General features: G+C 40.5%; 1 protein-coding gene across 1 annotated transcript; it reads right to left on the minus strand.

Moving 5' to 3' along the window:
• Window positions 1-248: 248 nt before the first annotated feature.
• On the minus strand, window positions 249-16,984 carry valopa (vertebrate ancient long opsin a). The gene is made up of 5 exons (XM_005735109.1): window positions 16,276-16,984; window positions 13,943-14,153; window positions 10,029-10,146; window positions 9,156-9,389; window positions 249-3,266 (listed from the first exon to the last, which is right to left on the minus strand). The coding sequence occupies exons 1-5, from the start codon at window positions 16,637-16,639 to the stop codon at window positions 3,021-3,023; spliced, it is 1,173 nt and encodes a 390-aa protein (XP_005735166.1). The 5' UTR covers window positions 16,640-16,984; the 3' UTR covers window positions 249-3,020.
• Window positions 16,985-18,304: the final 1,320 nt, after the last annotated feature.

Genomic DNA, 18,304 nt, shown 5'->3' on the forward strand with positions numbered 1-18,304 from the left:
GTTTATATTTCCTGATATGATGCTTAATTCATGTTTTACTTTTTCTTTGTAGCTGATGGTTCTCAACTGCATTTTTGGGGGATGCATCACATGTGGGGAAGGATCTCTGTGCTCTAAGTCTGTGGTGTTAATTAAAAAACAGGAAATGCATCTTATCCAAAGCTGTTAATCACACCCTCAGAGTAGTTCACATTTTTAGGATTATTTTTATCAGGGCAAAAAATAATCAACACTAGATTATGGCTTTTTTAAAAATAGATATATACTTTAATACACACATTTTTACAACCACAGTGCATCTAATGACATATACAATAGTACTCATGAGACAAAAAACAAACAGCTGAACAAGTCTTGCCATGCCTGATAAGTATTACACAACTCACTGTAAAGAGGTGAGAAACAGGTGCTTTAACCCATCTACAACGTTGGAAGTATCCCTTCCCTTCATCAGCATTCAGTGCAGTCTGTAATCCTTTTCACCAAAATGTAACACTGGCAGGTTTGTTTGATTTATATCCTGTCGGATCTTCAAGGTGAAGCCACGATATACGTCTGCTGTATCCACTGCTGCTGAAGCTTGTGTATGTGTGTCAGTAGTGGCACGACTTAGAGAAACGTTAAAAGAATGCTTAAGGGTCCTGACTGGTAACAGTGAGTGTTGACACTTAAACACAAAGTTGGGATTTTTGACTACCATCGATGGTAGCGGAGCTGCTGAGCGGTTGATGCTGCATTGTCATTAACGGACGATCCAGGGGCGATTCTAGATTCAAATTTTCAGGGGGGCTCAGCTCCAATTACCTCCAAAGAATAATATTCTTTTAGCCCCGCGTGCTGTTGTAAACTGCTTTAAGGCGTTCAAGTTTTAGAGAAGAGGTCATTGTTTCTTTAGTGGGCATTCCCTTTGTGCTGATACAGAACTAGTTTTTACTGTAACTACACTTCTGTAGGTTTCTTGATGAGGTCCTTATTGCTGTTTAGTATTTGACTTGCCCCAAAATTGGTGACAGTACTTGTGACTTAGCGATGACTTGTGGAGGCATTTGGTAGATTCCTTTTTGTCATTACAAGTTTAAAAGTAGGCTTTTAAATACACACGTGTACATCTCCACTTGACTCAAATGGTCTAAACTAGCTAAAGCATTAGAAATGTAAGGCAAGGGAAATTTGTGTGAAAATTCCTGATCCATGAGCGTGATGTTAGTGAAAAGTTCTCTGAGATAAGCTTTGCTATAATGATCGTAGTGCATGCATGAATGTACCCCGTCTTCTTCTTAATGGGTGGACTAATCTGAACAAAACTTCCCCCTGTGTTATGTTCTGTTTGCTTTTCTTTCACGTCATGTTTAACGCACATTGTCTGTAATTTGTATCCATTACAGGATTTTTTCGACTCATCACTAAATATGGAATGAATAAAAAATGCCACAGGTGCAGAAGTATAAGACTCCTTTATTAATTTTCATAAAGAAGTCTTGCACATTCCTGCCCAGGTAGCATAGAGGTGGTTAAATGACCTTTTCTGAAATCTGCAACCCGTTTCTAAAATTGAACCACAGTGAAAGTTTGCTGCTTTCAAAATGAACCTACAAGCTAAACGAGCTAAAAAGAACACAGGTCTTCAGTGTTTTTTCGAACAGTAACCCTTTCACAACACACATAGTTTATTCACTGTTGACACAAAACATATTGATTAATGCAGGTTTAGGTTCCAAAGACACGTATCTAAAGTTTCTGGACCTGACAGCAAAGCAGTAACAGTCATTGAAGCGATTAAATCTGTGACAAACTTCTCCAGGACAGGACAGAAGCTAATTTGACAGTTCTCTTTAAAATAGTCTGTTGTTGGTGTCACAGTTAACTTGACACAGATGCACTGGTGCTTAAAAATGCTGGATTTTACTCCCGGCCAGACATGACTGAAACACACGTTGTAAACAAACACCATACCTGGTGAATCACTGCTTAGCATACGACGGTGTTTTTGACAGATACCCAGTAATAATGAATGAACATGCACCACAAAGTAGAAGACATATTGTAACACTGATTGCTACATCTACTTGTAGCTACTGCTGAAGTGCTGAAGTGATGGTATTTAGCTTCAATATTGCTGCTGAACTGTGCTTGTGATGGAATACTCATTGCTTTTATACATGGCTAACTAGCAAACCCACTTGTTTGCTAGTGATAATTATTGATGCATTTCTTCACAGTTCCTATAGAGAGCTTACATCAAAGCATTGGACTGTAGTGTGTGCATGTATGTGGTGATCCACTGCTGGCACCTCATTAATATGCTGTCCTCCTATATCTGCAACAGAGGGAACGGGAGACTGGCATCTCTAAGCCCTCTTGACCATCTTCAAAAAAGATAAAAGCTTTGACCCAAACTAGTTTACGCGGGACACAAAAAAAAAAAATTCAAATTCAGCAGACTGCTCCGTCCTTTTGACGGACAGAGATGAATGAAAATTGCTGCCAAAGCAAATACTGAAACAGCATAGAAAAACACGCTTTCTCTGCAGGCACCATCATGGGGCTTCAAAGGAGAAGGCGAGGACAAGATGAAAGGCTGGGTGCATTGTGATATTTGAAACACACTGGCTAGCCCTCAACTAACGGATGTCAAGGTCTGTGGGTTTTGCAGTCCCTTTTTTTTCATTGGGATATGAATGAATCGCGTTGAATCAAGTGCCCTCCATTGTGCCGTGATGGTCAAGAGAACATCCAAGACATTCTTGAATAACGGGACAGAGGAGCACTGGTGAGCAAATATTTATAGGATATCTACAGGGTAAAGCTCTGAGCAGTTCAGTCTCTACAGTTCTTTCCCCCAAGTCTTTTTTTTTCCAATAATAAACTGAACATCTACCAGAATACTCTGGACCATAAAGTTTCTTACTTTTTGCTAACCCTTAATTGTCCTTGAAACACAGGGTGAGGGTGGGGCGTCTACAGAAGGGTGTCTATTCACGCTCAGGGAAAGAGAACACCTATCGGCGTAAAGCCTAGTGTTACATTGGGCAGACTTTGTTCTCTGGAATGGGAAGCTGAGCAAATGAACCGCAGTCGGTTGGAGAATCAGATCTGAAGTCCGATCTGGGTGACGTGGTGCTACCCACGGGGATGTGGGCAGCAATGGCTGACATCTCTCCCGTGTGACTCTCGGCAGTGATTCCAGGTCGATCAGAGGTCTGATTCAGGTTGCTATCAGGGATCGTCCCCACGCCGGTGAAGTGCTGGATAAGACACTTCCTGAACTGAACACAGAGCAAGATAACAGATTAGAACCTCTTATGCCATGTTCACATTGAAATATCATGTAATGATGAAATGCCCTGTTTAAATAACTTATTAGCTACTGTTAGCCAAACGCTAATGTTTACTTTCAGCCACACTTACTGTAACCACCTCTGTTATTTGACTTATCTGATTCTGAATTTGCTGCTGAACGAACAAATGTCACGGTTAATTGCTGGTGTGTTTGATACAAATAACATTTTATTAAAGTGTTTGTTACACAGTGTGTTCAGAGTATCTCTCACACGACTGGATCTGGTACAAGACAGACATGCATTTGGAAGTAATGCTACCCACGAGCAATAACAGGACCACACTGACAGACACAATGAACTAATGCAGTATTTACATATACAGATCCAGGGCAATAGTCCAGAGCAAAATGCAGATTACTCAACTTGCTGGGGAGAGCTGTTTTTTTAACATTCCTTTATCAGCTATACATGTTTATGACCAACTAGACTGGTGATGGAAATTAGTTGAGGCTATATGCACACATGTACAATATTGCACACTGCCTTTGCAGACTCTTTTTTTTCTCCTGCTCCTTACAAACGATCTAAACAGTAATCAAAATCACAAGTCAATGCATCTCTGCAACTAAGATCATTTATATTTATTTCCTTTGGTAGGACTAAAGCACTCAATAAACTGATCTGCGAAGCCAGTAATGTTGTAGGGACGGAGCTGGACTCCCCTAAGGCGATGTCGGAGAGGCGGATGTTGTCCAACATACGGACAATGCTGGACAATACCTCCCACTCACTCCATGACGTGCTGGCCAATCACAGGAGCACGCTCAGTGAGATTACTCAAATGCACCACTGAATGACACAGGAAGTCATTTCTGCCTGTACAACTCATCCATCTAATGCACACTGTGCAATAGTTACACCTTTTTGCACATGCGCTACACTGAAAATAAGAAATAACAAATATGTACAGGTTAGAGTAAAATGTCAATCATATATATTTCATCTCTGTTAAATTCTGGATATTTATAATTAAGGTAATTATATGTATTGAAGGTATTTCTTATCATTTGTAAACTTTGTAATAAATTGTTTAATTTAGTTCAGTCTGTTACTATTCTTATTGACAGTTGGTCTAAAGAGATCTGCTCTACCACCTGTGGCTACTAATCGGAAGGTTGGTGGTTCGATCCTTGGCTTCCCCAGTCTGCATGCCAAATATCCTTGGGCAAGATACTAACCCCAAGTTGCCCTCCGATGCATTCATCGGAGTATGAATGTGTGTGAATGTAGTTTAGTTTGCACTTGAGTTTAGAAGTGCTTGTATGAGTGGGTGTGAATGGGTGAATGAGGCATGTTGTATAGAGCGCTTGGAGTACTCCGGGAGAGTAGAAAAGCGCTATTTAAGAATCAGTCCATTTACCATAATTTTCTTAGGTATTAAAAAAGTATCAGATTTTTTTTTCTTTGCCTGTCCCATTTGGTTCTTTTGCCATCAAAATTATTGTCTAAAGGCAAAGAAAGATGCCCAACGGATTTACTTTACCAAATGGACCGTCCCAGCCTTGCCGTATTGGTCTATTTGATTCACCTTTGCTTTAATTGTTTATTTTATTTTCATTTGCTGAACACGGGACAGACTTGACTGGGGAAAAGAAAAGGGAGAAAGAAAGAGGGAAAGAAAAAGAGCGGGGAAGAGGGACGGTGATAAAGGGCAAAAACCAAAAACCAACAAAACAAACAGACAAAAAATACATATGTCAATCACCTGGATCACCTGTTGAGAAAGAAAAAAGAGAAAACAAGCAAAGAAAAACAGAGCTGAAAAGTATCTGATTCTGATGCTAAGAGCAAACTGCTTGTTCCTATGACCAAAGCAGGGAACCAGAGTGACTATAACTGTATATCATGAAGTTTGACTGTACAGAGGTGACCATGAAGAAGATCAGCTCTACAAGGTGTCCACAATATTAAAGTGGTTTACTTATGTGAACCCCTCTAAAGAGATTGCATTTGTGTCTGAGGGCTCCATTTCTCACGAACATAAACACAGGCTGGTATCTTGTCAGCGCTCGACGAGGCAGGTGAGGTAAAGCTTCCTCATTAGTGATGTGCTGACAGCTGTCAATGTGCCACCATTACTCAGATGCAGTTCTGCAGAAAAAAATGCCAGATGGAAAATCCATGAAGAGAGAAGAGATGGAGTTCTTCCTGTCTCACCTGGAGACATTTAACCAGTCATGATGTGTACAGTTATGTAACAGAGAAAAAAGGGAAAACTGTAGCTGTATGCACGGTCAACTAGATATGAATTGCAAAATGTAAGGTTTTTGCACCTTATGCCCATAAGGTGCAGGACAAGTATCTCCTCAGGACTTCTTATAATTTGGGAGATGTCTCACAGAACATAGGGATCCTGTGGTAAAAAAAAAAAATAGCCTTGTCCAAATCATGACAGTAATTTGGGGTTCTTCTTCTGCCTCTCATCCACCCAAGAATCAAATATGCTCCAGTGGCATTTAAAAGCTTGACAGCAGTTTAGGTTTAAATTCAGAAGTTTCATGTTGCTTCACTGTATTAAAAACCCATTTACAGCTAGGTTACTACTGCTTGTTCTGTTACGCTGATTCAGCTGATTCTGACGGTGGCTGGGAGGCGTGCACCTGTCAGCAGTGGAACTGACACCAGTGTTATCTTTAAGAATACAGCCATTTTTTAGCAGTCATTGATTTCAATCATTGATTTCACATTCCATCAACACTAAAAATCCCTAATTGACCTTTTTCCACTTCCCACTCTGTGTAGTCTTGAGGAGAAAAAATCATTCCCAACCCTCGGTGACCTATCTAATTTAATGGTGCAAGCCTCCTAACTGCCCCCCTCAAAGCAGCAGTGCTGTTCAGAGTGTGAGAGCAACACCTCTGCTATCCTCCGATGTCATGAAAAAGCACAAGGCTGCCGTTATGGCAGTGCTGCATTCAATAGCGATTCCTCCTGTGACCTAAAATATGTTGTACCTTTTTATATATATAATAGTTGTATAAAACTTTCCTCCAATAAAACAGTAACTTTAAGGCACTCCCACATAGAGAAACTGGTCATAAAAGATCACTTTAATGGCAAAACGACTGGCCTGAAACACATTAGTTCTTTATAGCAGATACTTCCACCTTCTTTAAAGTTTAAGAACACCCTAAGGTTTGGAAAGCTGAAACTCTGACTACACCAGTTTGTTCTGGTGACAAACTGAGGTCATGGGCAAGCAGGACATATTTATATTTATAAGAACTTTTTAACTGAAAATACTGTGAATGAATTCAATCTTTAACTAAACTGAGCTGTGCAACTTCAACAAAACCTTCTTTTTTCTTATTGCTGGCTGTTGGACTCATTTTTGTTTTCTTATGTTTTTATGGTCTAAGAATCCTTTCTGGTCTTGCAGCTCTTCTGGTTTGCCAAGTTGTACCTGTGAACTTATTATTACACAAGAAAAGTAAATATGCTGTATCACATGCTTCTGGTCATCTGTTACCATAGAGACCACCTTTCCAATTATGCACTTTATCTTTCAAAATGCAAGCTATCAGTTCTCCGGTATGCCTGGCTAAGGTACTCCCTTGTACTTTAGCTGGTACTTGTGCTTTCTTGATTTGATTTTTACTAAACTGAGTCAATGGCAGATGGAGTTGGATGAAAGAATTTGATTTCCTGAATAGAGATCAAGATCCTGTGGACAAAATGTACATTGTAGTACTCTCCAGAACTGTCAAGATTAGGACGGGGGGGGGGGTTTGGGGGGGTTATTTTACTTTTTTAGATCCTCAATAATTAAACTAACATTGAGAGAGTAAAGCCTGTTTATTAAAGCATGAATTGAAATAAATTCCAATTATACTATTGTCATGGCATTGGGTCTAGTGCCCCAGTGTTTTTTGTTTAACTTGTACTCTTTGAATTACTGTTTTCTGTTTGTATTGCACTTATAGTTCCTGGTTTCTGTTTTTTCTGTTCTGTTTCTGTGCCTCCCTTGTCTCTGTGCTTCATGTTTCCTCTGTTCCCGAGTCCATTTCCACATCTCAGTGTCTAGTCTGCGTCTTTATGAACGTCATGCTTCCTGTTTTATTTTGATAGTCCCTGTCCTGCGTGCAGTGTATCTAGTTTTGCTTCCCCTTCTCTTGTTAGGCCTCATTTGTCCCAGCTGGATGTCCCCCATCCTCGTGTTGTCCTGCTTGTATATTTAAGCCCAGTGTTTGTCTCTGTCTGTTGCTGGGTCCTGTTCCTGGTTTGTTTTCTTGTTTTCTAGTCTGAGTTTCTAGTTTCCAGTTTAGTTTGTTGTATTTGTTGTTTTCTCAGCAAGTAAAGCTTCGGCTTTGAGTTTACCTTTCCGTTTGAGAGTCCTCCTCCTGCCTGCCACACAACACAGTCATGACAGCTATGGTGCTCTATGAATGTAGAAAGTTTTTTTTCACCTTTTAGCTTTTTGAGGTTTAATGTAACTGGAGGTGGTCTTCCTCTAGAACTACAGGGATATATTGCAGTAGTCATGCATCAAGTCACCTCCAGCCTCTACTTTACCTCATCTTGTTATGTAACCAACAGAGACACAGAGAGGGAAAAAATATCAAGCAGTAGAGGTCACTTGATTGTTATGAGCATTAGCAGTTGGGTGTTTAGACCTGCCGGCTAGGTGTTATTTACATTCAGTGGGTCTGGCTGACCTACTTAGACAGCAAAGTGGGGCAATCTGATGGAGATGGACGACATGCAACAGACTACAGGCAATAATCTGATCTAGGCCCTTTGACAAGCACATGTATGAAAAATGTTATGTAGTCAATTCTAATGGTCATATTTCACTGCAGTAATGTAAATAATCCTAACAGAAAATAATAAAAATGGTCAATTACACAATATGCAAATGAGGGACCCGTGAAAGGAGACATGACACTGCATTGCACTTTGTACACTGGGAAAGTTACAGGAAAGTGATATACATTCTGTTAATTATTATAAATAATTATTTAAATCTCTTCTTCCCTTCTTTCTATTCAGAAATGAAAGAAATATAAAATGCCCTGTAGTTCCATGGACAATGAGAAAGGTGGTGGATCATCCCTAAAAAGCACACGTACAGGCCTGTCTTAACTTTGCCAACATCTAAATGACTCAGAAAAGACTGGAGAAATTTCTGTGGTCAGATAAAACTAAAATCAGACAAAACCTTCTTATACAGTAACTGAGCTGTGGCTACGTTTCACTTCCACATCAACTGTTTTACAGCATTTTTGTTAAAGTAAAAGAAAAGTTGTGACTTGATAAACGACGATGCTTAAATAAAGCACTAATTAAGACATTTAAATAGCGCTTTAAATATGGTGGTATTTGGAAATGCTTTGCATAAAGAACGAGTGTCTTATATAGAAAATGGTTTATGCCATCAAGGGAATAAAACACATCCAAGGTGATGGGTGTTCAAAGTCTATACATTATGTGTCAAAAAAATCTCCCTTTATTAGTTCTTTCAAAAGCTGCGGTGAAAATCCAGGTATTAGTCCCTTACACTGAGAACGGAGCAAGAGAGCACAGAGTAAAATAAAAAATTAAGTAAATGACATGAAGACATGTCAGCAGCAGCCCTTTTACAGTTTTTACAGTTGTGCACTGTGGATTTTATACTTCAGTCATTCACCGTGCACTGAGAAACAGGCCGACACTACAAAACAACAGAATAAACCCACCTCTATAGTTCAACAGCTTTCATGTGACACAAGCAGTAATGTGTCTCCAGGAAGGAATGGCCAGACTAAAGTAAAGCAACACTTACTAGTGTGACTAAAGTGAAACTATGATGCAGTGGCTCTAAAAATGTCTACTTACCTGTTTGTTCATGAAAACATAGATGATTGGATTGTAGACGGCAGCTGTCTTGGAGAAGAAGGCTGGGATAGAAGCCAGTCTTGGATCCAGTTCAATAGTTGGATGTGCTGTGACCAATATGGAGAAGACTGCGTATGGTGTCCAACCCACCATGAATGCCACGATCATCACCACCACCATGCGGGTCACTTGGCGCTCTGGTTTCCTGGCAGTGGCCAGACGACCGTGTGATACCTGACAGCAACATAAAAATGTATGCAGTCATGCATTTGCTGGGACGTCCGCTCCTGGAAAGATTGCAGCACTGGTGCTCCAGACCAGCAAACTGCCAGAACTTTAACTTTTATAGAGGCAGTCACACAATAACTGCTAATCAAATTAATAATTGACCACAGGCATCTGACTGCTACTTCCCCTCTGAATTCCTACAGAAGCCGTAAGATTGTGCTTAGTTTCTCAGAGTTGTGTGAAAACTTTCTTTTTTACATAACTGTACATGTCCATCAGCTGATCAGTAATATCCAGTCATTTCCGTGTAGGTGGACAACAGCCATTATAACCTGACGCTTATTTGAGAGATGAGTAATAGTACTGTCAGCTGCAATGAGCAGTCATCCAGTACCTGATATATCCTGTAATAAAAGCTCCAAATTAAGAAACATCTTAACTAGTAATTTACTGAGTCACAATGATGACATCAGTACAGCGCTGAAGTCTGGTTTCTGTCATCCTTCCTTCTGAGCTCTCCTTCTTAACTTTTCTGTCATTTTGTAAAACTGCAAAAATGATACTCTGTGTGTGTGTGTGTGTGTGTGTGTGTGTGTGTGTGTGTGTGTGTGTGTGTGTGTGTGTGTGTGTTGTGTAAGAACTGACCTTCCTGAGCTTCCGTAGGAGCTTCCCATAGCAGAAGAAAATCACCCCGAGAGGCAAAATGAAACAGGTGACGAAGAAAGTAAGGATGTAGCTGTGATCTGTGATGTTGGTTGAATACCTGTTCAAAGATGAACAGAAAAAAAAGTTTGACTCCATTTTAAATTAATGTCACTGTGTCTACCTGTGACTCCCTGCGAGAATTAAATCTAAATAAGGCCATCTGCAGCAACCCCAACTGGTCGCAGCAGATGGCCGCCCTTCCCTGGTTCTGCTGGAGGTTTCTTCCTGTTAAAAGGGCGTTTTTCCTTCCCACTGTTGCCAAAGTGCTTGCTCATAGAGGGTCATATGATTGTTGGGTTTCTCTATATATGTAATATTGTAGGGTCTACCTTACGATATAAAGCACCTTGAGATGACTGTTGTTGGGATTTGGTGCTGTATAAATAAAATTGAGTTGAATTCCGATCTAAATTCAGAACAAAATGTCATTTTGAGGTTTTTCAAAGAAAACAAAATTTAAAAAAAAATACTTCTGCACCTCATTTGAGCTTCAGTTCAAAAGGGTAATTTCACAGCTGACACAAATTTCTGTGGCTCAAAACACCAGAGGGTGGGGTTTGAAGTGTGGTTCAGTTGGAGATTTGCAATGAAACATTTCACACCTCATTCATTTATGGAATCCATGGTGCTAAATATCAAACACTGCAGTTGTGTTTAGAGGACAGTAGAGTTGTAGGAAATTGGTAGATTTGTACAGAAATCCTCGGACCTGTGACAGCAACTCACTGGAATCCTGAAACTGTAGCAATGTGCATGTATTCAACCCTCTGAGGGGCAGGACATTTTCCTCTTTAGTGCCATCTACTGTTCAGTGGGCCAAATTAGCTTACAACTCAATTACCTAGTCACTTCTGCATATAAACAGACAGCATTGAAATCACCTCCAAGAGTCATTTTTAATCAGGTGAATTCCTGCACTGTTGCTGACAACTCAAAAATGAAATCAGCTATCAGGATCTTGCTTTCCACCACCAGCTGGTGTGCTTTTTCTCCAACAGCATGCCTGCCAGAAAAAATCTCTTCATTCACATTGTCGGAAACAGTAATGCTGCTTCACACTGGGAAAGAATGATATTTCAATCCAATCTGTTACAGAAACATTACATTATTGCTCAGACCATAAAATATAAGTTTAAAACACCCAAATTTTTGCATGAAGCTAGACAGAAGTAACTGGACTATATACTATAATGAAATATTCTCGTTTTGGGATTTTTTGTTAAAAAATGTGTACTATGAAAATGGAAGAAGGAAAAATAAACTTTTCATGTTTCACGTTTTGTGTGACAGGTTTTTAAAAAACAATAAAAGAACAAATATTTTATTCGAAAGAAGCCCTAATTCCTATAAAATACACTGTGATCACCGACACACAAACCTCTGATTATTCAAATTAAACTGAGAATATATGTGGCTGAGAGCATGAACATAATTAAAAGGTTGACCTGTGACCATCAGAACTTTCTTAGTTTTGGACCCGACTGTGTCCCACTCTGTCTGGATAACGGCTGCAGATGCAAAAAATACTCTTCAGCCTATAGTTCGTGCACCTATGGTATGAAATTCAACATCTTACATCACCTTATTCTCAAGTTATTCTCATTCAATCAATTTGAAACTCCTACACTGCTTCGTTCTTGAGTTCTCACATTCACAAACTTAAGTTGCAGCAGTGGGAAACCAAAAATGCTTGCGAGTTAGCGACAGCTCCAGAATCCTGGAAGAAGAACTTCAGCATTCTCTAAAAAAAAATCATCTTTCCATAAATTTAGCCAACACTGGTATCGTCCATGCTGAAGACTGAGTCACTGATAATAAAAGGAGAACATATGGAGTATTTGAAACTAATATATGAGATTTGTGTAATTTAGATTTGTGAAAGAAAGATGCAGTCTGGGAAACCATCAGCTATCATCTGCTGACTTGGGCTTCTGCTGTAGCCATATTGTGCATAAATATAGTAAAAACAAGGAAAACAAGCTCATGAAAATTCAACCTCCAACCACATCCTACTTAAACTACCTAAACTTAAATGTATCCTCCTTAATGTTATGTTGTACTGCAAGGTGATAGAGTTTTCAATGATTTGACATGTAGATGACATTGCACAATGCTGTACTCACATATTTACAATATGCTAGTGTCTCTAGTTGACAAGGAAACAGAGCAATAGGCCAACCTCCAAAAAAGTATACACGATAGTTTAATGAGCGTATGGTAGAGGGCGAATAATATGTGCCATACATGCAGATCTTCTGATCAAGCCCAGGGATTTGAGCTGACAACCTCCCACCTCTGCATGTATCTTTGTACTAAATATCCTACAGAACACCTGAGCAGTAGAGGGGATTTCAAAGAAAGTCAGTAAGATAAAGTTAGTAGACTCCGTGCAGGGTGCAGCTACCTGCCGACAGTTCTGTGGCAACATGCAAGTCCTTCAAAAGCCAACGCTTCCAGCACTGAATATTTGCATATATACATATATGCATATAAAAAGATGCACATAAATGAGGCTTTTAAAATTTATCAGGCTGTGCATGTTGCAACTGAAGCTCACACACCTGCTCCTGCTGTTAACCAAATATTTTCTGACACAGCTCACACCGTGTGCAGCCAGAAATGTAGGGGATTATATATGTGGTTAGTATCTCCATAAGGTGATGTCTTAATTGCATTGTGTGGACAATTTGTTCTCCTGGCACTTCTTCTAAGCAGTGGTTCTCCAACGGGGCTTCGGGCAAACTCTCAGCCCATATCTGCACGCCTTTGATCAAAGCAGCTAAATAGCACTACCCAGATGACGCCCTGAGGGCCGAGGTTAGAGGAGACCTCTTTTTTTTTTTATAACAAAAATTAGGACACAGCAAGCTAACATGGCTGAAAGAGCGACATAGAGCTGAGTGACAGGGTTGAGGGAAGAATGGCTGCTCCGTTTCTATGTAAAACACATTGTTTAAGGTTAACGTTGAACCAGTGAGGTTCATAAACACCTAAAATCCAGTAACATTAATTCATTTAAATTCTGCCATCAACATGTTGCACCTCATCAGGTGACTTAAGTACATGTAAAGACAATCTTAGGGACATACTCACATTCAATGACCCTTCATCATTGTCTTTGAGTATAATAGCCCTTGTAAACTTGCTTGGGTTAAATGACCAACTGCCTCAGTACCACACTGAACTTCATTCAGTTTGGAAAAACACGCTACACCTTATCTGCCCAACACCAAACAGTCACATATTCATTTACATCTCAAGATATTTCCCTCAGAACCAAAACAGAGCAAAAACTATATTGTTTGTTTCTTGGTTTATTTGTTTTTTTGCATTCATAAAGCTAAGGCATAATACTTGCTAACCAAGTAAACTTGTTAGCACTAACAATTAGCTTAGCACTCTACCATCTCATTAAAAAAATGGTCAATCCTGGATTAAAAGAAAAACAAATATCATCATAGCAACCTAAACACTAATGTGGAGGTTTCATGCTCCAACCAGCGACATCACTATTTTGGATTGCATGCTATGGTTTGAGAGTTTCTTATGACGCCACCAAGTGGTCAAAAAAAAAGATCCACAAACCAGCAGTTGTTTATATTTAGCCAAATGCAGCCATTGATTTTGAATTGGTGCATGATGTGAGTAAGGAAAAACGGTCTTAAGAATTAAAGTGCAACTCAAATCATAATTTTCTGTTAAGGTCAATCAAACCCTGCTTTCTTAAGTATACAACAGGGTTATTTGCCCCAAAGCAAAAACCTCTAGCATTGAAATACTTTTTGGGTATTGAGGAAATAAGTTTGGCTTTTTTTCTAAATGGGATTTGTGTGTGAGAAGTGCTCATTTCTCACCAGTCGGGCTCACAGGTGGTCCCAATCTTGCTTACAGTGTATCTGTTCCATCCCAGCACTGGAGGGAAGGTCCAGATGAAGGAGAAGGACCAAACGAACACAAGACCCAGGATCGCGTGCTTCGCTTGCAGTCGGATGTTACCCAGAGGTCGGCAGATCACAAAGAACCTTTCAAAGGACAGGACAGCCAGGGACCAGAGGGCCACGATCCCTTAGGGAAACAGCAGGAGGTCAATGTGGTTGAGCCAAGTGGGACATTTACCAGTGATACACAGCAACATCCCAGATTTGCACGAGGTCTGGGTAAAAGCAGCTGCCCTGGTGCTGATATAGTTTAATGATTTGAGATGGGTACATTAGGTTATCCCCTAATGAGCTTTGTTTTAAAAAGGCAGTATTTAATTGTGGTAATAAGTCTCTCTCATAGAAGAGCTAATTGCTTATCTCTCCACAGTGAGATTCTTCATGTGTATTTCTGCTAGAGTCACTGGGGAGAACTAAAGACAGGGGCATAAACGAAGGTGTTCAATTATCACACATTTAAACAAAAGCCTCTGGTATATAGGTTCCCAAATACATTCATACCATTACTCCCGACGGTGGTTTTATAGCTTTTAAAGTTCTGATAACTGAACATCAAAGGAGGGTTTTTCTAGAAGAATTCAGTTTTTACCCATTAAGATTTAATGTATTTATCTGTACAGCACAGGTGCAGTACAAAGACCTAAAAATAGACACAAACAGAAAACATTCTCCCCCTGAGTAGAATATTAATTGGAGCATCCACCCTGTTCGAGGGGAGAAGCTCACCTAATGTAATGACTTTCATATTTACCCACACCCTTTTACACGCACACACGAATAATAGCAATGACACTGCAGTTAATCACTTAAAAGTGCTGTTAAAGCAAAAACATTCGAGTGGCTTTTCACCATGAGCCTATGGAAGATGTGCGCTTCACTTCAGCGGGTTATTGATCATGTATCAGCGCAGCTTCTTCAGTTATCATCTAGACTTTGCAGCTTAGGATCAAAATCTGTTCAGCCTTCCAGCACATGGCCACACAAGTCCTTTGTTTGTTATTCAGTAATAACTGTACGCGACAGGGTTGCAATGCAGCGCATTACGGCAATTTGTCCCCACAAATAGCCCACACAACACGTTATAATCATGGAGCAAATAGAGATCAACACATTGATTTCTGGAGTTATTTAACATCACTGTCTGTGTGTAAGCTCTGGGTACAGATGCCATCAACTAATGCACTGCATAATGCAGTTCTGGTAAAGAGCATATACAGTACTGCAATAAGCTGGCTCATTAAAGCACCACACGTGACAGTAATTTGATAATATTCTCATTAAGTTGCATGAAAATATAAATTCATTATAAATTAATATTTCCTGTTGACAGACTGTCAGTTTTACAGACTTAGACAAAATCATCCTTTTACTTCATGTGCCATTCCTCTCTGAAACCATGTCACAAATCCAATAAGGCTTTGCATAAAATGATTAAGTATTCAGACTTTATGTACTGCAGGTGTCTCACCAGATGCCCATGATCCCACACAGCATGGGAACCTCTGCATGCCATTCCAACCCACCTACTTGGTTATTGGTGGTCACAGCGCTGGTAACCTACTTAAAGCAAGTCATGTACAAAAGTGTGTGAGAAGGCTTCTGTACCAGGATCGCTTTAAATACTGCTTTACACTCTGGACTCACACAGCAGCAGGAAGCAAATACTATCCAGGTTCAGTTTAAACATAATGCACAGTTTATAAAACAGCCCTCAAAAGAATCAAACTTCAAGTTAACAGTGAGACTGACATTGATTTTGGAGTTATAGTTTTACTTTGGCCAGAAATGTCTATCATACCGATCCTTGTTTAAAGGGTGTGTGTCAGATAGAATGGATTTTTAAATATTAGTCTTGAGCTGTTTAAATAAATAAACATTTAAAATCAGTCTACACATTGATGAATGCCAGAATGCATTTATTATTTCAACAGTTCTCCTGTCACTGTAAGAAAGTAGTGCTTTCATCGTTTGAATCTTGTCCAAGGAAAGCAAGCAAAGTTCCTGAGGCTGGAATGTTCTGTCAGTCAGAGGGATTGATTCTTTATTTGACCTGGCTCCCAGATGCCCTAATTTATTAACAAGCGTTTAGTGACAAAGTCGAATAACACCACGTGGAGTTGTTTTACTCGCACGCACAGCAGCTCTTTTTTGCAGTAAAAGGAGCCACTCTGACAGCTACAGCTATGGAACCTGGAGCTTCATTCATCTCTGCCATTACAGTAACAGGATGGGGGAAAGTGTTAACCTACCGAAAAAAGTAACTGCAAAGCCCTCCAGGACGCAAGCCCACTTCCCGAGGAAGAAATAACCCCTGGCGTTAGTCAGGAAACTTATTACTCCACCGGTGAGGGAGACTAGAAAGTCGGCGATGGCCAGATTAACTATAATGTAATTCAGGGGCTGCCTCAGTTGTTTGAACTTGAAAGTGACAAACATGACCAGGAAATTTTCGGTTAAAGACAGCGAGCTGACCACAAACATGAGAACGGCCAGGATGGTGAAGTTCCAGGGCGCGATGTTCTTGATGGGTCCGTTAAAGGGATCATCGGGGGTGGAGAGTTCAGGTGCCACGGTGTAGGACACGCCGTTCACTGACACGCTGAAGGTTTCCATTGTCCGTGTCCGGAGAGTCCGCTGGCTGCTCGCTAACCCTAACCTCGGTCTCCTCTTCTCATACTCACAACTTAACGTGGAGTCTGTGCCAGACAGGCGCGCTCTGCAGTCACTTGGAAACGCGCCGCTTGAGCTGAGCACGCTGTGCGCTCCGGGACTCCTCTTTCCAAAAGTTCAGATGTTGAAATCCGCGCTGGCCGCCGCGCATGGCGAAGCGCAGGACGGAGAAATCCACTAAACGCGCTTGGGCGTGATTGTGCGCCGCTGCTGGAAAGTGTCAGTCTGCATGTGAGAGCGGAGCAGAGCGCGAGCTGTGCGCTGCGGTCAGGGGAGATGTCTTGAAAAAGCGCGAGTGGACGAATGATCGGGGGCATCTTGGCGGCTCTTATATAGGCGGCTCCGGCATCGCTGCTGTCCTCCAGGACGCCCTCTCCGTGCGCGCTTCTGTTCAAGCTCCGGACACTGATCACAGTCCAGTCTCCAGGCTTGGCGCGTACTCCGGATGAACCCGGCAGCACAAAGTTGCCATCCAACACTTTTACACACGAGCCAGTAATTACTACCATGCATGATTAATAGGCTACATCTAGTGTGTGGCTATTTTAGGTGCATTTCGAAAGGACACGTAGAGATCTGGTGATTTTCGCCTTTTCAGTGCGCAATTTATTAGTGATGCATAATTAGGCACCGCAGCGGAGTGATTGGTCGCAATGGACCTGATGTATTCGTCTAAATTAACTATAAACGTTCACCTTTAAACTCTCTAAAATTCACATGCATATTGAAGTCCTTGAGCGATACGTGTTAAATTAACCTGGATAATTAGTCTTTACTCACATCTACAGGAATCCATCATTTATGGCACACAAATTTAAAAATTCGTGTGTGCTGCACATTGATCACAACAAAGCTCTCTGTTATAAGTAAATATGCAATTAAAAGTTCAAGTCACACAACATGATGGTGTCAAACTGGAACACACCTGGATAATTACCAACCCAGTCATCCATTAATCTTATAAAGGCGAACATTTTACAAGACAGCCTGTTATGCTCCAAACCACCCTTTATAATCTGAGGGAAAATGCTTGTGCAGAGAACAGTCTGAAAGCAAGGAAGGTTGTACTTATGCTGATAAACCACTGATTTTTAAAGAAATCAGAAGGCTGATTGACTGTATGCCAGTCAGCAATAACATTAAGACCACTGCGTGAAGGTGATCAGGTCTTTACCCCTGAATGTAAAGTGCCACCACCTTAATATTTTTATATATCCAGCCACAGGAACAAGCACTGACATACACATTTGAAATCTCAAGCTAAGTGAGCATTCATTGGATGGACCGTTCAACAGTTAGTGCCACTGGAGAGAACCGGCGTCCCTGCTCCAGCAGGTCAAAGTTGTTTTCATACATTTATGAAATGTATGAAAATTGCACATCAGGCTTTGCAGTTTGAATCTCTCATCAGACGAGAGGCTAAAGTACGAACTTGTCTCAGAGGATTTTTAAAGCTCTTTTAAAAAATTAGAGGCTTAGTGAAGGTTGTGTATTCTAAATGATTAGTTAGAAACAGCTTCACTGTTACTTAGTGGAAAGTGTCTCTTCAAGAGCATTTTTACATCATATTGGCTGTTTAGGGGTAAGAGGAGAATTTCTTACTGAGAA

The sequence above is a fragment of the Pundamilia nyererei genome, unplaced genomic scaffold (genome assembly GCF_000239375.1).
Source record: "Pundamilia nyererei isolate P.nyererei 1_Seehausen unplaced genomic scaffold, PunNye1.0 scaffold00062, whole genome shotgun sequence".
In the NCBI taxonomy this organism is placed as follows: Eukaryota; Metazoa; Chordata; class Actinopteri; order Cichliformes; family Cichlidae; genus Pundamilia; species Pundamilia nyererei.

What these genes read in the sequence shown, in the direction of transcription:
- valopa (XM_005735109.1), bottom strand. Translation starts at nt 16,639, where the DNA reads ATGGAAACCTTCAGCGTGTCAGTGAACGGCGTGTCCTACACCGTGGCA. An exon ending in CTTTGCAGTTACTTTTTTCG is followed by an intron (nt 14,154 to 16,275) that starts GTAGGTTAACAC and finishes TGTTTCCCTAAG; the next exon opens with GGATCGTGGCCCTCTGGTCC. An exon ending in ACCACCTGTGAGCCCGACTG is followed by an intron (nt 10,147 to 13,942) that starts GTGAGAAATGAG and finishes ATCTTTGAACAG; the next exon opens with GTATTCAACCAACATCACAG.